Source organism: Geotrypetes seraphini, chromosome 1 (genome assembly GCF_902459505.1).
Source record: "Geotrypetes seraphini chromosome 1, aGeoSer1.1, whole genome shotgun sequence".
NCBI lineage: Eukaryota > Metazoa > Chordata > Amphibia > Gymnophiona > Dermophiidae > Geotrypetes > Geotrypetes seraphini.
The window spans coordinates 360,475,780-360,500,463 of record NC_047084.1 but is presented as its reverse complement, the minus strand read 5'-3'; the positions used below and the strand labels follow the sequence as shown (position 1 = coordinate 360,500,463).

Below are 24,684 nucleotides of genomic sequence, written 5' to 3'. Positions count from 1 at the left end.
AAAGGGGAAGGATACTGGATGAAATTGGATTGGAGGGAGAGAGAGGGGGCAAAGGGGCATGCACTGCTCGGTAGCACATCTTAAATCTTTCCTTTATGCTTTAGTACCTCCAAACTCTCTTATTTTGACTTCCTTATTAATTGCAGCATCTTCAGAAACTTCCAAAGAGATTTGGTGCATTTGATTTGTATTATAATGAATGAATTAAAAAAAAAAAAAAGATAAGATATGAGGTGCTCCTTCATTTGTGGATTTTTGTTGGTTTCTGATAGGTATCAACAAAAACTTTTGGATGACTTTTGGGGGGAAATTCTATAAATGACACCCTAATTGGGGATGCCTAGCAATGCCTGACTGAATTCTGATGAAAGCTAGAAGGATGCTAAGGTGCTTGCCCTGTATTGGTAGCATGGAATATTGCTACACCTTGGGTTTTGGTCAGGTACTAGTGACCTGGATTGACCATCTTGAGCACGGGCTACTGGGCTTGATAGACCATTGGTCTGACGGAGTAACGCTATTATTATGTTCTAATGCCCCTGTATAAGACTCTGGTGAGACCTCATTTAGAATATTGTGTACAATTCTGGAGACTGCACCTTCAAAAAGATATAAAAGGGATGGAGTTGGTCCAGAGGAAGGCTACTAAAATGGTGCGTGGTCTTTGTCATAAGGCATATGGGGGACAGACTTAAAGATCTAAATCTGTATACTTCGGAGGAAAGGCGGGAGAGGAGAGATATGATAGAGACGTTTAAATACCTACGTGATGTAAATGTGCATGAGTCAAATCTCTTTCATTTGAAAAAGAGGGCATAGGATGAAATTAAGAGATGATAGGCTCAGGAGTAATCTAAGGAAATACAGAAAGAGTGGTATTTCCGTGGAACAGTCTCCTGGAGGAGGTGGTGGAGACAGAGACTGTATCCGAATTCAAGAAAGCCTGGGATAGGTATGTGGGATCTCTTAGAGAGAGGAAGAGATAATGGTTACTGTGGATGGGTAGACTAGATGGGCCATTGGGCCTTTATCTACCATCATGCTTCTATAAACCAACATGCAAATATTATATAATAAAAACTATTCTGTATTTACACTCTCTTTCAGCTAATCTTGATGAAGAGCTGAAGAACCAACTACTCAAAACACAGAAGAAGATGAACTAACCAGTATAACCTGATGTTTTCTTACCAGCAATAAGCCTGGCCATGCAGGGTTTACCCAGCTTGAAACAAAGACCCTGACACTATTATATCATCCAATGCTCTGTACTGTCCTAGAGAGCCCTTTGAGAAGGGACACTGACATTTTGCCTGGAGTGCTGCTCTGTCTTGATCTCTGTGTCAGGGATTTGTAGCACAATTACAGTACATCTCTGAGAGTAACTTTATGAATGAAAGTAAAGTGAATTGCGTCTAAGCAGAAAAAAATAGCTTGGTTAAGCTAAAAAGGTAGAGGTCCACAGAATCTAATTCCTTGAAATTAACAGTTATCTGTATTCAGTATCTGTATAACAGTTATCTGTATTAAAGCAATGTTTCTTCTCCCCATCAGTCAGTTGTGCCACACACTAAAATTCATGTTCCCTAAATATGTGGATAAGCTACGAGTAAGTCTTGAATTAGTATATTTCCTAATTAGAGACTGATCAAATTTTGGTTTTAATTAGTGCCAAAACTGGCCCAAAATCCTCTCTGTCTTGTTTTGGTCAAAAGGCTATGGACTTGGCTTCAGTTGCAGCCAAAACTGACCATGTGTTTTCAGTGGAAGCCAAAAATGTGTGCTTTGTCCTATCTCCCTCCTTCCCCCTCTCCTTTGAACAGAAGCTGCCCCTCCTCCTTGCCCACCTGCAACTGCCCCCCCAGGCCTATCTTTCAACTTCTGGCAGTCTAGGTGTATAGTAAAGGCAGAAGTGATCTGTAGGAGAGGTAAAAAAATAGACAATCACAATGCAGTAATTATCCTATACTCATAATTAGGGAAACAGCACCTTATAATTCCCTGAAGTTCTACCACTGTTATCTTATTGAAAGAATGATGCCAAAGTATGAATAAATCTTATTGATTAGAATGTCTTAGAAAAAATATTGCAAGCAGCACAAAAATATACTGATAATAAATAAATATAAGTAAACAATTTGTAACACAGTAAATATAAACTAAAATAACACCACACAACATATATAGTGTTACATTACTAAAGATTTCCCGAGAAGAAATTATAAAGCAACTGTAAATGTGGCCTAGGTTAATTACCACAGTTCCAAATAAAAGTGGCCCAAAGTTGTTAAATCGTAAGAGGATTGTGAAAAATTGCAAGAGGACCTTGGGAGACTGGGTGTCAAAATGGCAGATGACATTCATTGTGAGCAAGTGCAAAGTGATACATGTGGGAAAGAGGAATCTGAACTATATCTATGTGATGCCGGGTTCTGTTAGGAGTCACTGCCCAGGAAAAGGATCTAGGTGTCATTGTTGAGGATACGTTGAAACCCTCAGCTCAATATGCAGTAGCTGCTAAGAAATGTTAGGATGTTAGGAATTATCAGGAAAAGAATGGAAAACAAAGATGAAAATGTTATAATGCCCTTGTATTGCTCTATGGTATGGCCGCACCTCAAATATTGTGTGCAGTTCTGGTCACCTTATCTCCCAAAAATATATATAGCGGAATTAGAAAAGGCACAGAGAAGAGAGATGAAAATGATAAAAGGAATTGGATAACTTCCCTATGAGAAAAGGCTAAAGTGGCTAGGTTTCTTCAGCATAGAGAAGAGGCTATGATAGAGATCTATAAAATAATGAGTAGAGTGGAAAAGGTAAATGTGAATCACATGTTCAATCTTTCCAAAAAATACTAGGGCAAGTGGCCATGCAATGAAGCTACTAAGTAGTAGATTTAAAACAAACCAGAGAAAATATTTCTTCACACAATGTGTAATTAAACTCTGGAATGTGTTGCCAGAGAATGTGGTGAAATCAGTTAGCTTAGCAGGGTTTTAAAAAGGTTTGGCTAATTTCCTAAACGAGAAGTCCATAGGCCATTATTGAGATGGCTTGGGACAATCCACTCCTTATTCCCAGGATAAGCAGCATAAAATCTGTTTTACTACTTGGGATCTAGCTAGGTAATTGGGACCTGGGTTGGCCACTGGGGCTTGATGAATCTTAAGTCTTGTCCCAGGATGGCAATTCTTATGTTCTTATGCAAGCATGCCAAGGATAGTTCTGTCTAACCCCTGGAAATATATTAAAAAAAAAATCACCTCTCACCCTTTTTAAATTTAGTGATCCAAATGTGTCAGTTTTGAGAATTTATATCTGGTATCTATATTTTTATATAGTTGTTACAGAGGTGAAATTGAATATTTTAAACTCATCTGCCTTGACCTCTTTGAAAAAAACTGAATATAAATGATAATTAACATTTTCTCTGCATATAGTGTGCTTTGTTTTTTTATTTTGTGGTTACCATTATGTATTACTGTATTATGCCAGTTACTGGGCAGACTTGTACGGTCTGTGTCTGGCCGTTTGGAGGAGGATGGGCAGGGGAGGGCTTCAATGGCTGGGAGGGTGTAGATGGGCTGGAGTAAGTCTTAACAGAGATTTCGGCAGTTGGAACCCAAGCACAGTACCGGGTAAAGCTTTGGATTCTCGCCCAGAAATAGCTAAGAAGAAAAAAAAAAATTTTTTAAATTGAATCAGGTTGGGCAGACTGGATGGACCATTCGGGTCTTTATCTGCCGTCATCTACTATGTTACTATGTTATTAAGATTATATTGTGTGTATATGAAAAATGGATGGAAGAAATTGCATTACAATTAGTACTATTATTATAGGGGTGGATCAGGGGCAGAGCTTGGGCGGGGGCAGTTGGTTGATATTTTTTAGACTTAGGGAGTATTTGGCTTGAAGAAGTTCAGAAACTCTGTAATAGAGGGCTACTGACTACAAGTTCGAACAATGCCCAGTGAGCCTCACTGGTTCATATTCATACAACAAAACTTTAGTTTCAGCCAAAATCATGCATTAAGTTTCACCTGAAGTTTCAGTTTCAGCCAAAAGTATTTAGACCAATGGTCTCAAACTCACAGCTCGCCAGGTACAATTTTAAAGCCCAAAGCCTCTACTAGTGCTGCCCACTCTTTGCAGCGTCCTCCGGCTTCACCCTGGGCTCCTGCTCTTACCTTCAGATAATTACCGCAGCCTGAAGAGAGGATTGTTGGTGCTGTAGCGATCTTTGCAGGCTGCCATGGTCCTCAGAAGCATGTTCCCTCTGCTGCGATCCTGCCCCTGACATCAAAGGAGTGGCGGGACCAAAGCAGAGGGAACGTGCTGCGGAGGCCAATGGCAGCCTGCAAAAAATGCATCGGCGATCCTCTCTGCAGACTGCGGTAATTATCTGAAGAGCAGGAGGCCAGGGGGGAAGCTGGAGGATGCTGCAAAGAAGTGGGGAACATGCAGGCCTTCGGGGAGGGGGGGTGAAGATTTATAAACTATAGAGTTTTACCTCATGCAAAACTGTCATTTCTTTAATAAGACATTAACTATTTTTTCTGCAGCCCTCCAAGTACCTACAAATCCAAAATGCAACGCTGCAAATGGTTTCAGTTTGAGACCACTGATTAAGACTGTTTTGGAAGCAGTTTCAGTTGTCCTTTTTCCTGAACCTGTTTTTCTTCCAAGACAGGTCCAATTTTCAACTGAAGGCATAGGAAAGGAAATTCTAGAATAAACAGGCTAACTTGTATGGCAAGCATGTATGTAAGAATTTAGTGCACACTTTTGAAATGCAGAAAAATGCACCTAAGGTCTAAGCCATCCCAAGCTCTGCCCCTGGGATCACTTATGTTTCCTGCTAGTAAATGTATGCACAAAAAAGACATTATGGGAGCATATGTACATAACTGTCAAAATTCCACCTAAGCACTGTTCTGTAAATATCTGCGGATGTAAATAAAGGGGATGTATTCATAGGCAGAGCTTGATTAGGGCTCAAACTTACACATGTAACTTAATGCAACCTCTCCTGAGGGACCACTGGCCAGTCAAGTTTTCAGGACATCCCCCATAGAAACATGATGGCAGATAAAAGCCAAATGGCCCATCCAGTCTGCCCATCTGTAGTAACCATTATTTCTTCCTCTCTCCAAGAGATCACACGTGCCCATCTCACGTTTTCTTGAATACAGACAGTGCCTCCACCACCTCTTCCCGGAGACTGTTCCACACATCTACTACCCTTTCTGCAAAAAAGTATTTCCTTAGATTACTCCAAGAAGATTGGCAGCTCCTGTTTCCAAGCCTGAGCTGAATCACTGTGAGTCTTTTCCTGCTCCTAGTCACTGACAAAGTCTTTTCTGTACTGGACAATTTTTTCATAAGCTAAGAGTGAGTGGGGAGAAGTTTGCAAACAACCAGGTGGGAAGTTTGAAAGCTGTCTTGTGTGCTTTTGAAGGCAAACTTAGTGGATTCTTCTTTACCCAGCCCAGCTACAGTTTTAGGCTGGAGGCTTTATTTTTGTAGGTGTTTGCCTAGAGATTAGAGTGAACAGGACTAGCTCTGGGAACTGTTTTGAATACTGGACTTACCTAAGCCCTGCTGGGGAGCAGACTTGGGAGGACAAGAAGCTATATTGTAAAATTGCTTTGTGAGAGGGCGAATCACTGAGAGAACTGTTTTATTTGGAATAGAAAGCCTGAAGGCTGCCAGTTTTCCTCTGGCCTTGTTTTCTTTCCAGTTTTGAACATTGGTTTGTTGCTTTGAACTTTATGCCATTTTGACTTTTATTTTTTGACAAGTAAATTTTGCATTATTGCCATTCTGATCACTGTGTTTGAGTTTTTGATTCAGTTTTGTGGAAAACCTGCAGGGTGACTCCAGTCCAGGTCACACGCTAGTGTACTTTTGTCGGTAACCACTGAGAGTGCTGTTGAGCCCCAGCCGAGGGCTGCAGTGCGGTTACACTCTTCATTGGGGTTGACTGCTTCAGCTCCACCACTTGCTTGCAGGTCCAGTGGCTCCAGCTGGCTTCCCTCCTGCTGGCACACACCTTGCAGAGTGAGCCGGTCTATACACAGGCTTGCTCAACACCGGTGGTCACGGCTTTCCCTCTGTCGGGCTCCTCCTTATGACGCAACTTTCTGTCTTTGTGTAAAAAGGAAGTTGCATCATAAGGAGGAAGGCCACAAACACCGGGGGGGGGAGGGGGGGGAGTCAGTGTGTAGGTTCCAGAGGCTTAACATATCAGTCATCACACCTCCTTGGGCCCTGTGCACAATTCTGTGCAGGAGAATTATATGCAAACTGTTTCACAAAATCCCACCAGGAGTAATTAATGAAGACATATCAAGCATTTTAACAATACTGTGGAAGTCAGTCACACTGACCCTGTTCTATTATCTTTGAAAGTGCTCTCATTACCACAATTAAACCTCTAAAGAGTGTTTGTAAAATATAACCCAAACTGGTGTGCCTGCTAGATGCTTTTTATCATCATACTATTTCATACAATCTCATCTCATGCACAGTAGAGATCCCTTTGAGATACATGGCATTGAAAAAATAAGAGAGAGGAAATAAGATGATTTTTTATGGTAGCCATTTCCAAAACTGATGTGAATGCCTTCATGACAAACAAGAGAAGACTGTTATCCACCAAGGCATCCTGTATAACAGTAACATGCCTTGGAAAGATTATGCCTTTTAGTTCTGTTCATTTTTTTTCTGCGAGCAGAATCCATTTATCTCAACAGAATAATGCCATGGAAATCATTGAAATTATCATCAAATAACACTTGAAAACAATTTGCTGCTAAGCTGGTGAGTACTTATTCAACACTCTTCCAACCTCAAGAAAGACATTAGCATTCATAATAATTGTCCATATTGTCTGCTAATACAGAGATCGAGTAGCTGGAATAGTCTTTACCTAAAAAATACAAGTCTCTTTGAAGAATGTAATATCTTGTTATACCAGCGTAAATATCCAAACATGATGCTGCAAATACAACAGCTTACATATATCTTTGGATAACAGACATCCTTCCTAAATCTCCACAGAGAACAATGTAGAGATGTCCTTCTAGCACTGAGACAGGTAATCTCAGACTTCATGGAAGAGTGTCTTTCAGGAAAAAAAAGTCTTTGTACAAAAAATTTAGAGGTTGCACTCAGTCTGAAACAAGTTATAATCTGGTGCTACTTTGGAAAGTTATTCATCCCAGAATCCAAGTTTACCCCCCCCAAACTAAAACTTCTCCATGCAGTACATAAGGCTTTTTCCTTCCAAAACCTGAAAGTATCTCTAGGACAAAGCAGTGCGCTTAGCAACCCTGCCTTCTTTGTCAACGGAGAAGTTGTAATTTTTAGGATTGTCCAGTGCAGCCTCAATTCGTTGATCCAGATTTTCTTTGGTAATGAAATGTTTTGCTTCTTCCTGTGCAATATGGGAAAGGACAAAAAAACTGAAATATTAGCAAGAAATTAATTCTCAACACCTACAGAATAGTATGAAGATGATCTGCTGTTAGCACAAAGGCCCGTATTCTTACCTAAGTTAGGCACCAGTTGAAAATGCAGCTTAAATTAAAAGCAACTTAAAACCAAAAATATAGGTGCCTAACGGCATCTATAAAAATGGTGCCTGCATCACTCCTCTGGAGGCATGATTCATGTGAAAGGTAGGTGCCGGAAAAGTAGGCCTTTAAAACCCTGCCCTATATTTCTGGCACCTACACTTCCTGAAGCCAAGACTCTATAAAGGGTGCCATCATGTGACTGACACATCAGCAGCCATTTTTAAGGTGGTGACCACTGGTGCCATTTATAGAGTTCAGGTCAAAATATTTAGTGTCAGATATGTTGAAATTCACAGGAGTTCATATTGTGGGAATCATTTTATAAGCCATTTTCTACAGGAGTTTTCATTGTCAACTTCAAATGTCTTCTCTTACTTACAGCTAGCCTGTTGTGGGATCTCAGTGAGGACATTCAGGAGGAGCTGTCTTCCTTATATACCTTAGGTGCTGAGAACAAAAAGTTCCTCTGACTTAGGGTTATCATATGGCTCTAGAAAAGAAAAAAAAAAAAAAGGACGGATTGAGACATCTGGGTTTTACTTCTAGTTAAAACAATGAAAGTAAAACCCAGATGTCTCAATCCGTCCTCTTTTCTGGAGCCATATGGTAACCCTACTTTGACTTATCATCACAAATACCTTCAAGAGACGACTACAGAGCTTTATTATCAAAAACACATCCTTGCTTGAAAACAGATCTAGATATTGGTTTGACAACTGAGAAGTATAAATATTATGTCCTCAAAATGCAAACTGTTGGTAGTTACAATATAAGCTTGCTCTGCATTTATATATTTTGCCACAATACTTTCATCGCGCAAGTCTTACCACTTCTGGGACTTTGCCTGGAATATCATTGTCAATCTCTCGCAGCCACCCTAGGTCACATGTTTCAGAAATGTCCACCGATTCAAAGATTCTAGAGACAGCTGATTTAAGATATATCTTCTCTTTGGACCTTTGGAAGCAAGCTGGACCCTATGTTTCTTTTTGATGATTAAACCGTGCAGGCTCCCAATTTCCACAGGATTTTATCACCTCTAAAAAAAGCAGTTTTATTGGGAAACCCCCCTCCCCAATTTTGTTGTGTTGGCTACCTACAAGAGCACCTTCAATTCAACAATGGAGAATGCAAATGACAACATTATTAAAGTTAGAACGAACACAAATTTGAGAGTTTAGCTCTCTGCAAGGGCAACAATTTAGAAAGACATGAAGTACTTTTTGGGACACTTTCTCCAATATTTCTTCAATAAATATTCCCTGCTCCACCTGTGCTGGCCTTCCGTCAACCACCTAATCTGAAACAGAAATTGGTAAAAAGCAAGCTCGCCACACAAACCCACAAAGAACAGCATGGCACACATCCTTGTGGTGTGGCAAGCTGCATACTGTGCGAGCACATCCCAAAGGATACCAGTCATTCATATGGGGGATCCTTCACATGTTCATATTCTAAGGTGGTGTACACCATTCAATGCAAAAAGTGCAAAGAGGGATGTTACATTGGTGAAACAGGCCAGATGCTAAAAACTAGAATTAACTTACATAAATATCATATTAAAAATTGCAGTGCCAACCAGGATGTCACCTCTGTTGGACAACACTTTGGAAAAACTGACCACTGCACAAATGATTTTATGATGAGAATACTAAAAGAAGAAAAAACAGCGAAGGCAACCTCTGTGTTCTACAGTGTATTTACTTAAAGGCTCAACACCTATGTGTCTCGGCCTATCCGGCCTGCATCATGAATCTTAACAGAAGACTGGATATTATTCTGCAGTCCTCTATCGTTTTGTAGAAAAGAACACAATGTAAAGCACCAAACTCAGCACAATGTTGTTTTATGTACTCTTGAGGGTAAAAAAGGCAAAAAAAACGCTAATAATGTCTGCTCACTGAAAATAGTGAATGCGAATACACTAAATGCCCCTGGACCACTCTGTGAAGTTTTGGAGCCTTGTGGATTCCAGCGGAGCCGAAAGTGCAGTAAAGTGACTGTTTCTTACCGATTCTGATGTGCATGAAAACTGGGCATGATGATATCTGGATTTGGACTTAAGAGTATTATAAGAGTACTAGTCTTTAAGCCCGTTACATTAATGGGTGCTAGAGTGTGTCTGTCTGTCTTTCTTTCTCTCTCCTTTTCCGCTATTTGTCTTTCTTTCTTTCTGTCTCTCTCTCTCTCTCCTTGGATGCTGTATTTCTTTCTTTTTGCACTCAGGCTCAACAATTGTCCCTTTCTATTCCCTCCCTCCTTCCCATGTCCTTAGTGCCCCTTCCCATGTCCTTACTGCCCCCAGTGCCTCCTTCCCATGTCCTTACTGCCCCCAGTGCCTCCGTCCCATGTCCTTACTGCCCCCAGTGCCTCCGTCCCATGTCCTTACTGCCCCCAGTGCCTCCTTCCCATGTCCTTAGTGGCCCTTCCGATGTCCTTAGTGCCCCAGTGCCTCATTCCCATGTCCTTAGTGCCTCCTTCCCATGTCCTTAGTGCCCCCTATGTCCCCCATCACTGCCTTCCAGCTTTTGTCCCACCCCCTCCCTCAAAGCTAGCCAACCTACCTCCCTCCCTCTCTGCTGCGCTAAAGCCAGTCTGCCTGCATGACTCCTTCCCTCCAGCGCCAAAAGCCGATGCCTGCCCCCCCTCCTTCACCGGCCCTCGCAATTGCTACTGTCTGGGTCAGCCGCCGCCGCTGGCCGTCGAAACCGCCAAACGCTGAGCAATAGGGGAAGCATCGGAAATCGCTCAGCTGAAGGAAACCACTGCGCTTCTCCTACGCTGCTGTGGAAACATGCTGCATGTGTTGGAAACAGCCGCTCCTATGCATAAAATTTCCCACTGCGCATGTCCGCTAAGGCTTTCCGAACGTGCACACACACCGCACGCGCTGCTTCCTTTAACGTTCTGCCGACCAAGGAGCTACAGATCACGGAGCACGCAGGTAGGAGTGCACATGTGCGCTTAGGGTTTTATTATTAGTGATTATTAGCAACTTTTTGCCATTTGGAAGTTGGGAGTCTGCCTTTCCAATTGCCAGTGTGTCCCATACGATAAAGGGTGCTGTATATAGCGACACCATTCAAGACATTAGTCAAGATAGCATTATATGAATTCCCTGCTGTGGAGGGGAGTTTTTTTTTTTTAACCTATGAAGCTCAACTGAGGTTTTCTCCACTTCACGTTTTTGTGTCTTTGTTAAGTTTTTTGGGGGGCCTGGAGGTGAGGAAGCAAGCTTCCAGGGTGCCTAATAGGGCATGTACTTTTTGTTTGATTGATTTCAACTACCCCAACATTGACTGGATAAATGTTAAATCAGGGGAGTGCTAGGGAGGTAAAATTCCTAGACGTCATAAACGAGGCATGTCCTGTAGGCAATCAGCCAGCGCCAGTGCCTCTCCTCCTCTCTGGCCTTCTTCCCTGCTGGCACCCCCCATTGGTGGCTCAGGACAAGTCTGGAGGGTCTTCATACATAAGCATAATGTCATCATGGCGACATCCACACATTTCTGGATGCCTCGAGCTGCGGCCACTACCTTTAGTGTGCCGCGGTTTGACAAAGTTTGCAGGACACTACTCTAGTTCAAACATGCAACAAGGACCAAGTTGCCACCCTATAGATGTCCTCCAGAAACACAGCCTGTGCCTTTGCCAGGAAGCTGCAAGAGCCCTTGTAGAGTGTGCCTCCAGGCCACATTCTAATTCAAAACATGCCAACTCAATAACCTCCTTGAAAGGGTGAGAAATTGGTTTTGTCTTGTTCAGTGGGCCATGCAAGGAGGAGCCATGTGGATTACTGCCAGACAGGCCTCAACAAGCTGAGGCTCACAGGACAGGTCCTGGGGCCCAAGGAAAAAGAACTCTTCCTGCTCCCCTATCCCCGACACTGGCCAAAAGGAGAAGATCCTGTTGCTTCAGTCTAACTTGTAATATCTGCTAGAGGTAGAGAAATATAGGCAAGGTCTAGACTGTATCACTCATTATACTGGTGATGTCACTGAAAAGCAGAGGTCTCCGCCTCCTTCTGCTGGGTGACATAACCCTGCCAGTTTGGACTGGCTGGCAGGATGAAAAGGGAATGTGGCTTTCTGTAAATTGGTGGACTCAGCTGTTTTATACTGATTGATGTGTTAAACCAAATTCTCTCTACAGTAAGGTGAACAGGGCTCACGCGCTCTCACAAATAATTCTGACAGACATCAGAACAAAACATGCTCACTAATCTTCTATGTAGGGAAGATGATTATCACCTCACCTGAAGCTGTAGGACCTCTCTTGTCTTTTCCTGAAGGATCTGTTTCTGCAATGTTTCAAGGTAGATGGCTGCATGCAATCTCTGCTCCTCTTCTTTCTTCTGTTCCTGTTGCATTCGCTCCTCACTATGCAAAAGAAATGCAATTAATAATATGAGAGGCTATGAGCTTTTTTTTTTTTCTATCATACGATGTAATCCTACCTACATCAGTAAAATATCCAAGGCTCTAAAATACTGACTTTCAAATTTTTTTTGTGAAAAAGTAAACTGTGACTTCATTGCTTGCATTAGAAAGGTAAAACTCTGCTATTCTTTGCTGTAAAACTTCAGCTGCCATCCAGCTAGAAAGCTTTATTTATTGGTGCTAAAGATAGGGTTACTCCCACAATCATATTAAAGGGATATGTGTGGGTTTAGTGCAACTGTGATTACAATGCTAAATTTACTGAAACAGAATTAAATCTAAAAAGGCCATAAAACTTATACAGAAAAAGATAAAGGAAAAGAAGAAAGGGGAAAATATGAGGGGGGGGGAAGGAAAGGAAAAGGACGGAGAAAAAGAAGAGGGGAGTGAAGGAATGGAGAAGGGGAAAGAGAAAAGGAGGTGGCAGGAAGAAGGGAAGGAGTGCTGGTCTCAGTTGAAGCGCTGGTCTTTGACCTAGGGGCCGCTGCGTCAGAGAGAAAAGAACCATCAGCTCAGTTGTCATGTGGGTATATTGTACGTACTCGTATTGCAAGACCTCGTTTGTTTATCAAGTTAAACTTTATTTAAATATTTTGCTCATCTTGTAAAACTTGCACACCAAGTTACTCGCAGTCCAAGGTTTTACTATTTAAACCAGAGGGCTGCAGAGTTCTAAGATCATGAATAGTTTGCTGTTCAACACACAAACGTGTTGTGTCAATATCGCCTCTTCTTGGATTAAGTTTAATTATTTTAAAAATGAAAAGTCATTTATCTTATGGTTCTTATCGAACCATCTAAGGAAATGGTCGACAGAAATTGACAATGGTTCCAAAACCGATCCGCAGATAAATTCTTTCAGCTCTTCTTGTCTCTCACTCCGGATTTTTCACTCTGCTTCTGTTGTACTTCACTGGGTTTCTTAGCTCTATCTACAGTTATTACCTAAGCATGTAGAACAGTGGTCTCAAACTCAAACCCTTTGCAGGGCCACAATTTGGATTTGTAGGTACTTGGAGGGCCTCAGAAAAAATAGTTAATGTCTTATAGAAATGACAATTTTGCAGGAGGTAAAACTCTTTATAGTTTATAAATCTTTCCTTTTGGCTAAATCTTAATAATAATATTGTAATTTATAGCTAATGAGACATATGATCAAGAAACTATTTTATTTTACGTTTGTGATTATGATAAACATACCGAGAGCCTCAAAATAGTACCTGGCGGGCTGCGAGTTTGAGACCACTGATGTAGAGCCACCCAATACATGTGAAGTAGAGGCACCTGTAGCAACAGACTCAAATCAACTGTTCTGCTCAAGAATGAAAACAGAAAAGTTAAATGCCAACACAGACTTCAAAAAAGCTCAGAAAGTACTCCCCAATAACACTGCACAACAAAGTTTTTGCTTCCTGAACACTGCTGGGTGTTTCTTATAGAATTTTGGGTGCTGATCATGAATATTACATCAAAAATTACCCATCACGTACCATTTCAGAGAAATCTTCAATTTTGTCGTGATTTTTTCTTATATTTGGATGCAAACAATTTTTTGTCCCATAAGTGTCTTATCAACAACGGTTTGTGCCGCCTGGGTATGTCCATGCATAAAATCTAGCCAGGTTGGAAGCTGTTTTATGGAAGATGACATCCTGGGCATGTCTGGGCAGGTCTGAACGAGCTTGCGCTGTCTCACCATGCTATAATGGTGGCTTCCATACACCGATCCTGCTCATTTGGTTAATATAGATAGTCCGTGTGTGTATATAGTATCAGTATAGTAAAGTATAGTAGTATAGTAGCTGTAGCAATATAACAGTAAGTAAGCTTGATGCTATAGACGTTTTGGTGTCGGGCAATATGTCTCGTCGGTGTCGTAACAGCCGCGACACATTCTGCTATATCTGTGGGGAATATACACTTACGCCTCAGAGACGTTCGATGACTGCCCTTGTAAAGAAAGCCTATCATCTGTATTTTGGCTGCAAAATAGGTGATCAAGACAAGCAATGGGCGCCTCACATTTGCTGTGCGACATGTGCTGTTAGTCTGAGAGCCTGGCTCAGAGGTACTCGAAAGACGATGCCATTTGCTGTTCCGATGATATGGCGAGAACAGAAAGACCATGTGACGGACTGTTATTTCTGTTTGACTAATGTGTCTGGTTTCTCTGCCAAAAACAAGAAGTCAATTGAATATCCTAATCTGCCTTCAGCAATGAGACCCATGCCACATGATGACAGTCTTCCAGTTCCGAAACCACCAGAGGATTGGACCTTAGACGAACCAGATGAAGAAACTGCAGTGCAGGGTTCTAACAGTGACATTGACCCGGATTTTGAACCATCCTCATCAGGCGATCCACATCTGATAACACAGTCCGAATTGAACGATTTGGTCAGAGATTTGGGTCTGTCAAAAGCAAAAGCTGAGCTGCTAGGTTCGAGACTGCAGGAATGGTGTTTGCTATCACCAGGTACGAAAATTTCTGTGTTTCGAGACCGGCATCATGATATAACCAAATTTTTTGCACAAGTCGACAGTCTCTGTTTCTGTTGTGACATTGAAGGATTGTTCTCGGTCTTTGGTTGTGATCACAACCCGGAAGAGTGGCGTCTTTTCATTGATTCGTCAATGTTAAGCCTGAAAGCTGTTCTGTTGCACAATGGCAACGTTTATCCTTCAGTACCTGTTGGCTATGCAGCACATATGAAAGAAACATATGAGAATATGGAAATGTTACTAAAGTATGTCCAGTATACCAGGTATAACTGGAATATCTGTGGAGACCTCAAAGTCGTTGCTCTGTTACTAGGACTGCAGCTTGGCTATACAAAGTACTGCTGTTTCATCTGCGAATGGGACAGCCGAGACAGAGAGTCGCACTATTCTAGAAAGAACTGGCCACTCCGTAAAAAGTTAGTTCCAGGACAGAAAAATGTAGCACATGAATCGCTTGTTGACCCGACAAAGATATTTTTGCCTCCTCTTCACATTAAACTGGGACTCATGAAGAATTTTGTGAAAGCAATGAACAAGGAAGGGGAAGGTTTTCGTTATTTAAGACAGATGTTCCCAAGAATAACTGATGCCAAGATCAAAGAGGGTATTTTTGTTGGCCCCCAGATCAGACATGTTATGAGTGACAAGCGATTTGAAGATCTGTTAGTTGGGCCGGAAAAAATTGGCTGGAAAGCCTTGAAAGACGTTGTTGACAATTTTCTGGGCAATTACAGAGCCCCAAACTACATTCAGCTGGTAGACAAACTTCTCAAAGCATACAAGAGAATGAAGTGCAATATGTCACTCAAGATTCATTTCCTCCATTCACACTTGGACTTCTTCCCCGCAAATCTCGGTGCTGTGAGTGACGAGCACGGTGAAAGGTTTCATCAAGACATAGCTACGATGGAGAAACGATACCAGGGCAATTGGAATCCGTCAATGCTTGCCGACTATTGTTGGATGCTACAACGTGATGCACCAGACACTGAATATAAAAGAAACTCGGGAGCAAAACACTTTTAATTCTGTTTCATTTAGTCGCTTGTGCGAAACGTAAACTTGACTATATATTTTATTGTCAGTAAACATAAAAATGTCTATTTCTCATAGTTCTTACGTGATGCAGTAAAACCAAAACCATATTTGAGCATACCAAGTTGGTACCTGTCATAATCACCAAAAACTTTTCAGGAATCAAGACTTAACCAAAAAATTGTTGTGCAGTGTAAACTGAGAATACAAATTCATCCTAGCCCCCAAGGGCCGACAGTCTTGCAAGCAGCAGCTCGGAGAAGCATAAACAAACTGAAAACAGGAGACGGTGCAGTAATGATTGGGTGGGAGTCTAGCATGTCTCACCTTTATACTGGAAGTACATAATCTCTTTTTCCAGTGCAATAAGCGAGACATTCTAGACCAGGGGTGCCCACACTTTTTGGGCTTGCGAGCTACTTTTAAAATGACCAAGTCAAAATGATCTACCAACAATAAAATTTTAAAAAAACACAACGCACACTGTACGCATAGAAAATGTTAATTATCATTCCTATTCCAGGGTTTTTCAAAGAGGTCAAAGCAGATGACTCTATGCACTATCACCTCAGTAACAACCATACAAAAATAGACAAATATACCCCCCTCCCTTTTTACTAAACCACGATAGCAGTTTTTAGAGCGCAGGGAGCTGCGCTGAATGCCCAGCGCTGCTCTCGACACTCATAGGCTCCCTGCGCTAAAAAACTCTATTGCGGTTTAGTAAAAGGGGACCTTAGTGTAAAATATAGACAGCAGATATAAATTGAGACACATTTCGATCACTAAATTTAAAATAAAATCATTTTTCCTACCTTGTCTGGTGATTTCATGAGTCTCTGGTTGCACTTTCTTCTTCTGACTGTGCATCCAGTCTTTCTTCCCTTCTTTCAGCCTGTATGCTTCCTCTCCTCCACACCTCATTCCCTCCCCCAACTTTTCCTTCCTCTCTCTCTGCCCTTTCTTTCTCTCTGCCTCCCTTTCCTTTTTTTCTGTTTCTCTTCTTTCCTTCTGTCTCCCTGCCTGCCCTTTTTCTTTCTTTCTCCCTGCCCTCCCCCAAGACACTGCCACTGCCATCGGGGACCCAAACTGCCATCGGGGACCAGGACCCAAACCGCCACCAATAACAGGCCCAAAAGCCGACGCCGCCCCAACCTCTCCCTGCTTCGGCCGACCAGCATCGCGAGGAACTGTTGGGGGAAATGCTGCCGGGTCCTGCCTTCGCGGAAACAGAAAGTAGGCAGGACCCGGCAGCAAGAAGAGGAAATGCTTCATTTACTTGTCTCCCGCCTTAGCCCGTAGCGAACGCTTGCTTCAGGGCTCTCAACATGTGCGTGCAGGCTTCCCTTCTCCCCCCTCCCCCTCCCCGGGCATAACTTCCGGTTTCGGAGGGAAGAGAAGAGAAGCCTGCACGCACACGTTAGAGCCCGGAGCATAAGTTCGCTAGGGGCTGAAATCGTAGATCAGGACGGCAACACGAGTGCGATCGACTCGAGTTGCCTTCCTGAGCTACTGGTCGATCGCGATCGACGCGTTGGGCACCCCTGTTCTAGACAGTAGGGCCGTACAAAAGTAGTCCCACAAAAAGCTAGGGCAGGCTTGCTACGCCAACCCTTAAGACTGAGGACCCAAAGGTGGAGTCCTGTCTTGCTGCTACGTCCACTCTGTAGAACTGGGCAAATGGAAGCCACACTCCTGGTAGAATGCGCCTTGATGGAAACAGGAGACTGTTTCCCAGAAAGAAAGCAGGCTGACAAAATGGCCCCTACCATTTAGAATATCTCACCTCTGCACTGGAAAGAAATTTAGACCTCAGTCTATATTTCTAATTGATTACTTAGGACTATGTGAAGGTGTGCTATGGAAACAAAGATGTTAGAAGTGATATCCCAGAGCAGTGCTTCTCAATCCAGTCTTTGGAGCACAGTCAGCCAGTTGGGTTTTCAGGATATCTATAATGAATGAAGTAGGCTTACATACCAAGGGGACAATACACGTAAATTTCTCTCATGCATATTCAATTGTGAGTATCCTGAAAACCTGACTGGTTGGGTGTGCCGTGAAGACTGGGAATTGAGAAACATTGTGATAGAGTGCTCTCCTCACCGTATTATACGCTTCCTTGCATTCTCTGCATCATTCCATGCCATTAGCAGTCTATGTTCATCCATTTCCTGCTTTGCTCTCTCCGCAGCCAGGGTGCCTGATCTTTCCTCACACACCTTCTGCAGTACATTCTCCTGAAACTCAGCACTGCAAATGGAGAGAAAGAAAAACTGTAAGACACATGCAAAGGGTAATCTTCTCACGTATTTTATTAATTAGATTTCGCTCACAGCGTTTCAGTCATGTACTTGTCTTGTCAATGGAAGGCTTGTACCTGAGTCAATGGAGAACTAAAGCTCAGATTCTCTAACCAGTGTCTATGTTGGCGGCCGCCTTAAAAGAAGCTGCCGATCATGTGTCAAATCTCATGACAGCGCAGTTTTGAGAATCGCGCCTCCAGCAAATGGGTCTACGAGTTAGTGGAACATCCCAGACCAAAGCAGGTCATCACGTCAAAGGAGGGGCGGGACTATAGCAGAGGGAATGTGCGGCGGAGGCCGTCTCAGTATGATAAAATCACTATAGCACCAGCGATCCTCAGCAGGACGTAATTAGTTTTTAAAGTGAGATCATGAGGCCAGGGGGCAGTCGGACAACAGTGGAGAGAAGGGGAAAATATGCTGGCCCTCGAGGAGACCCCTAAAGTAGCTATTACAAGTACAAGGAGGGAGGGGGGTACAAAGAGAGGGGCATTTGCTGGACTGAGGATTGGGGAGTGGGGGAGGTGAGGTGAGGGGGAAGTAATAATGGGTCTGAAAACAGAGGCGAGGGAGGGAGATAAAAGAAAGGGAGAGAAGTTGGACCCAAGGAGTGGTATGGAGGGAGTGGGAGACAGAGATACTGGATAGGAAGCATAGCAACATGATGGCAGATAAAGGCCAAATGGTCCATCTAGTCTGCCCATTCGCAGTAACCATCATCTCCTTCTCTCTCCGAGAGATCCCATGTACCTATCCCATGCCCTTTTGAATACAGACACAGTCTCTGTCTCCACCAGTTCTTCTGGGAGACTGTTCCACGCATCTACCACCCTTTCTGTAAAAAAGTATTTCCTTAGATTACTCCTGAGTCTATCACCTCTTAACTTCATCCTTTGCCCTCTCATTGCAGAGTTTCCTTTCAAATTAAAGACTCGACTCATGCGCATTTACATTACGTAGGTATTTAAATGTCTCTATCATATCTCCCCTCTCCCGCTTTTCCTCCAAAGTATACAGATACTTAACTCTGTCCCCATACGCCTTATGATGAAAACCACATTCCATTTTAGTAGCCTTCCTCTGGACTGACACCATCCTTTTTATATCTTTTTGAAGGTGCGGCCTCCAGAATTGTACACAATATTCTAAATGAGGTCTCATTACTCAACGGCATCAATACCTCCTTTTTCCTATTGGCCGTACCTCTTCCTATGCACCCTAGCATTCTTCTTGCTTTCGCCGTCACCTTTTCAACCTGTTTGGCCACCTTAGATCATCACATACAATCACACGCAAGTACCGCTCTTCTTTCGTGCGCATAAGTTCTTCACCCCCTAAACTGTACTTTTCCCTCGAGTTTTTGCAGCCCAAATGCATGACCTTGCATTTCTTAGCATTAAATTTTAGCTGCCAAATTTCAGACCATTCAAGCTTTGCCAGGTCTTTCTTCATAATATTCACACCATCCGGCGTGTCTATTCTATTGCAGATTTTGGTATCATTGGCAAAGATGCAAATCTTACCCGACAACCCTTCATCAATATCGTTTACAAAAATGTTAAAAAGAACATGCCCAAGAACAGAACCTTGAGGCACACCACTGGTAACATCCCTTTCCTCAGAGCAATCTCCGTTGATTGCTAATCATCTGTCACCTTCTACTCAACCAGTTCTTGACCCAGCCTGTCACTTTGGGACCCATCCTGAGGGAACTCGGTTTATTTATTAGACGTCTGTGTGGAACACTGTCATAGGCTTTGCTAAAATCTAAATACACCACATCTAGTGCACATCCTCTATCCAATTCTCTGGTCACCCAGTCAAAGAAATTGATTAGATTTGTCTGATAAGACCTACCTCTAGTGAAACCATGTTGCCTCCGGTCCAGTAATCCACAGATTCCAGAAACTTGACCATTCTGTTTTGAAAGTGTTTCCGTTAATTTGTTTACAACAGAAGTCAGACTTACCAGCCTATAATTCCCTACTTCTTCCTTACTTCCACTTTTGTGGAGAGGGACCACATCCGCCCTTCTCCAGTCCTCCGATACCACTCCTGACTCTAGAGACTCGTTGAAAAGATCAGTTGGCAGAGCCTCCAGAACTTCCCCAAGTTCCTTCAGCACCCTTGGATGTACACCATCCAGCTCCATCGATTTGTCTACCTTTATTTTAGCTAGCTCCTCATGAACACAACCCTCTGAAAATTGATCAGGGTCTATTACTCCTCCATCCCTATTCACGCTTGTCTCCTGCGGTCCCGCTCCCAGTGCTTCAGCCGTGAATACAGAACAGAAATAGTTGTTAAGCAATTTGGCCTTTTCTTTATTCCTCCCCTTCACCTTCAAGTCTCACAATGCCACTTTTGCACTTCTTCCTATCATTAATATATCTAAAAAATGTCTTATCTCCTCGTTTTACCGTGACAGCTATTTTCTTTTCCATTTGCATCTTTGCTTTCCTGACTACACAACAAGCTTCTCTTAACTTTTCCAGATATTTCTGCCTGTCTTCCTCTTTCTGCGATCTTGGGTAGTTGGGAAGAGAAAGAGAGAGAGATGGTGGGGAAGGAGGGAGAGATGCTGGAAGAAAGAGTAATTGTGAAAAGGAGAGATGGTGAATCTGGGGAAGGTGAGATCCATCGCTGCAGCTGCTCTTTCATTCTTCGGGCCATCGGTAGCATGAGTGAAATAAACATAATGCCTTCTGTGGCTGGAAGCTTTCCCTCTGCTACTGCTTCCTGGTCCTGCTTAAGCGCAAAGCAGTAGCAGCGGGACAGCGTCACTCATGCTGCCCAGATTTACTGCCTTATCTGATCTCAATGATGAGAAGAAGCCTGGGGGGGGGGAGGGAGGGAGAGAGAATGGTCATCAGAGAAATGCTGGACTGTTGGGATGGAGTAGAAAAAAGGAAAGATGTTAGACCTCCAGGGGAGGGAAATAGAAGATGGTTGATAGATTGTGAGCATGGAGAAAGAACATTTAAAATGAGTTTAAGTACATCAGATATATGTGTCGATTTTCTGATTAAGACAAGGTAGGATTTTATGACAACGTTGTAAAAACACAACTGATAGAAATACCTATCTATATTTCTCTAACTTCTCTAGCTTTTACAACAGGAATATTAAAACTAAATTTACCTTTATGTCGGTTTTTGAGAATTCACAAAATCTGTTCTGATTTTTGTAAATTTATGTCACAAGTAGAAATTATGGCCAAAAGATTTCAAGACAGGGGTTATCCAGGTGAATGCATCATGGAAGGAATGCAGAAAGCAACAACACACAATAGAGATTCACTTTTAATCAAGGCATAAAGAGTAGGTCTGACATTATATACACTTAGATTTTCCCAGCATTCATATAAAATCCAAAAAATAATTAGAAGACATTGGCATATTTTGGAGGGCCATAATTGCTTCAAAGATTAAAAAAAAACCAACTTGTTGTTGCTTATTCAAGAAACAAGAATTTGAAGGAAAAATTAGTCCCTTTAGTATTACCTAATTTAAGACACAATTGACACACAAATGGTACTTGGCATGCTCCTTGTGGATCATGCTCTGTGAACATGCACAGACTTTGTCCTATTTTCCCGAATAAGACCATTACATTGTTTCTTTGATCTGATTGCACTACAATGCAGGTTGTATACATTATCACGTGTCTATGCCAGCTATTGTATATAAGTAAAATGAAGAGAATGCTTAAGACCAGAATTATTGAACACAGAAGCTATATTTTGAGAAATATTGTTTCAACTCCCCTTGTGCAACATTAGATTGTTGCTGGACATACAATTAATGACATCAAATTCTTTGCAATCAAACATATACCCACTAGATGGCGTGGCAATAATGTGAACTTGCAGTTGCTGCAATCAGAACAGAGATTTATTTTTTAATTTAATACTGTTACACCTGCTGGCTAAAATGCAGAACTCAACCCTACCCCCCTCTTTTACTAAGGTGCGCTAACCAATTAGCGCGTGCTAAATGCTAAACGTCCACAGACTAACATGCACGTGTTAGCGTTTAACATGCGCTAATCGGTTAGTGCACCTTAGCAAAAGAGGGCCTAAATCCTTTAAGGTAGCGTCCCACAAACTTTCTCGAGCTGCGGCATACTAAAGGCAGTGGCCGCAGCTCGAGGCACCTGGAAGTGCGCAGGCGTTGCCATGATGATGGGCCCTGAGATGCCAGGGGGGGTGGGGGGTGCCATCAGGGAAGAGGGCTGGAGAGGCACTGGCACCACCTGATTGCCTACAAGACATGCCTCTCGCTGCGAAAAGCACGTCCTGTAGTCAGTCAGCCAGTGACGGCGCCTTTCCTCCTCCCCAGTTTGCCGCGGCACACCTGAAATCTCAGGAAGCACACTAGTGTGCCATGGCACACAGTTTGCAATACAAGGCTTTAAGGGAACCCTTGGTGTTTCTATAAGACTGATGTATGGCATGATCCCATATTGTCACTGTATGTTTTCAGTAGATGGTTTCAAGTGTAACCACAGAGTTACAGCATTAATGGCTATTAAGGGAAAAGGTGGCTTTGTTTTTTACTCGGTTTCTTAAGATGGATTTGCTTCCATGTAATTTTTTTAATATTGAAATTATGTTGTAATATATGAAAATCTGCCTTGGTTTATTACTTTTCAGCTTTTTATTTGTAAGTTTTGGTGTACAAGCAGTCCCTGGGTTAAGAATGGGTTCCGTTTTTTAAACGGATCTTAAGTTAAATTTCTATGTAACTTGGATCCTAGAATCCTTCCCACCTTCTTGAGGTCCCACTTGCATCCCTTTCTATCCATCCCACTGTTCCCTCTCCACCACATCCAACGTTACTCCCTCTCATCTCTCTCTTCCCCATGCATCTCTACCTCACTCCTCTCTTCCCACCATGTCCAATAATTCTCTCTCCTTCCCTATGCCCAACAATTTTTCTCTTTCTTCATCTCCCCAGATGCACCATCTCTCTTTCCCTCTCACTCAGAAACCCAATTCTCTCTTTCTATTCCCTCACCCACCTCAGCATCTCTTTCCCACTCCATTCTTCAATCCTATTGCTCATGCTCCCCTCACTCTCTCCATTCTGTGTCCCAAGTTCATACCTCCTCCCTCCTTCCTTCCTTTGTGCTCCCTCCCTCCTAAGTCCCAACATGTCCCTCTCCTTCCTTCCATCCTTTGTCCAAAGTTTGTACGCCCTCCCTCCCGAGTCCCAATGTGTACTTCTCTCTCCTTCCAAAGTTTGTGCTTCCTCCCGAGTCCCAATGTGTCCCTCTCTCTCCCTCCCATTTTCCAGCGCATCCCTCTTTCCCTCCCTCCCTTCTGTACCCCAAGTATGTGCCTCCCTCCGGCAGGTGTTTACCTTCTGGCTGGCTCCCTCCTTCTTCCAGCCATAGTCATTTCTCTGCACAAAGCCATGGGCAGCGGCTCCTAGGCATGTCCTGTGGCTGAGCTGGAAGCCTTCTCTCTGATGCGAGAGGAGGCTCCGGGGGGGGGAGGCAGTGAACAAATCCCAATAAATAAAAGTGCATTGCTCTAATGCAGTGCTTGCCAAACTCTCCAGAGCCGTGGCACACTAATATCGGGGCCGCGGACAGAGGGCATCCGGAAATGCACGGATGTTGGTGCATTGACATCATGCGCATGTGTGGTATTATCATGTTGATGTTCGTGTGGTGTTGCCATGTTGATGTTCGCGCATGCGAGAGGCACGTCCTGTGGGCAGTCATCTGGTGCTTCTCTTCCGCGCAGGCATCTCATGGCACACCAGGAATCTCACCTACAGCACCCTAGTTTGCAAATACATTGTTCTAATGAAGCTCATTCCACCAGCTCTTAATACTATTAAAAATGGTATACCAAATAAAAAAGAACTTATAAGAAATTACAAATAATCGAGCTGCCTCAATATGAGACTAGCATCCTGTGACCAGTTAAGACCTCACATTAAAAAAAATATATTAAAAACCGTGTTAGCATTTTTTTTCCCATTTTGTCACATTTAAAACAAGATGCACAAAGCATTTTTACAACTGGACGTAAAATGAGGACCCCCCCCCAAAAAAAAATATATATATATATAAACCCCGTTATCACTTCAAAGCAAAGCAAACGCTGATGCTTTTTATCCACCTCACCAAAGCCCAGATACTATTGAGCGGCTTTACAATCCACTCTGCCTACCTGAGCGCACGCACCATCTCCTTGTATTGTCTATAGCGCTCACGCACCACCCACAGCTCTTCGGGATCCACGGGCGGCGGCACATTCACCCTCCCGGCCTTGGATTTGGCTGGCGGATCGTGACGAGATTTGCGCCCTCGAGCCGGGGGTGGAGGCAACAGCGGACGGAGGCGAGACAGCAAGAAAGAGACCGATGCCCCAGGCCCAACCCGCAACATAACGACACCTGCACAAGACCCACGTTAAATGCAGCGCCTCCCCCCCCCGCTCCGGAAATAGTCAAGGGAAGTGGAGGCAATAAAGTTTTCTTTCAGGTTCTCTCATGCTGAGGCTCCAATAGTCTTTCTCGTTGCTATCCAAGCCTCATTTTGAGGCTCCAATAGCTTCGCTCCTGCTACTTCATGTTCCAATAGCTTCTGTCAAAGCATTCTTTTCAACCCCACCATCTCAACTTAGTCGGATGGTCTTATTTACTCCAAGCTGCCTACCAAAAATAAAATAAAATAAATTAGATATGTATGTGTAATATGTAACAGTTTGAAAATTGGACTAGGTGTTAAAAGCTAGCTGGTTTGCTGTTTTGACCAGTTCCGAGGCTCGTTTTGCTATTTTTTATTTTCCTGAAGTCTTTTAA

General features: G+C 42.9%; 2 protein-coding genes across 4 annotated transcripts in view; one reads left to right on the top strand and one right to left on the bottom strand.

Annotated features, from left to right (window-relative positions):
• Nucleotides 1–1,553, top strand: part of STAP1 (signal transducing adaptor family member 1) — a 117,150-nt gene extending 115,597 nt beyond the window's left edge. For both annotated transcript variants that reach the window (XM_033914822.1, XM_033914812.1), the window contains exon 10: nucleotides 1,108–1,553. In XM_033914822.1, coding sequence (XP_033770713.1) covers nucleotides 1,108–1,128 — 21 coding nt within the window. In that variant the 3' untranslated portion in view covers nucleotides 1,129–1,553. The remainder of the gene's footprint in view (nucleotides 1–1,107) is intronic.
• Nucleotides 1,554–6,444: 4,891 nt separating this feature from the next.
• On the bottom strand, nucleotides 6,445–24,338 carry MRPS26 (mitochondrial ribosomal protein S26). 2 transcript variants are annotated; one of them, XM_033914792.1, is made up of 4 exons: nucleotides 24,051–24,338; nucleotides 17,667–17,813; nucleotides 11,840–11,963; nucleotides 6,445–7,442 (listed from the first exon to the last, which is right to left on the bottom strand). In XM_033914792.1, the coding sequence occupies exons 1-4, from the start codon at nucleotides 24,266–24,268 to the stop codon at nucleotides 7,311–7,313; spliced, it is 621 nt and encodes a 206-aa protein (XP_033770683.1). In that variant the 5' UTR covers nucleotides 24,269–24,338; the 3' UTR covers nucleotides 6,445–7,310. The 2 variants fall into 2 exon arrangements, with proteins under 2 accessions (XP_033770683.1, XP_033770693.1); XM_033914802.1 differs by having other exon boundaries at nucleotides 24,065–24,287.
• Between the last annotated feature and the right edge of the window lie 346 nt (nucleotides 24,339–24,684).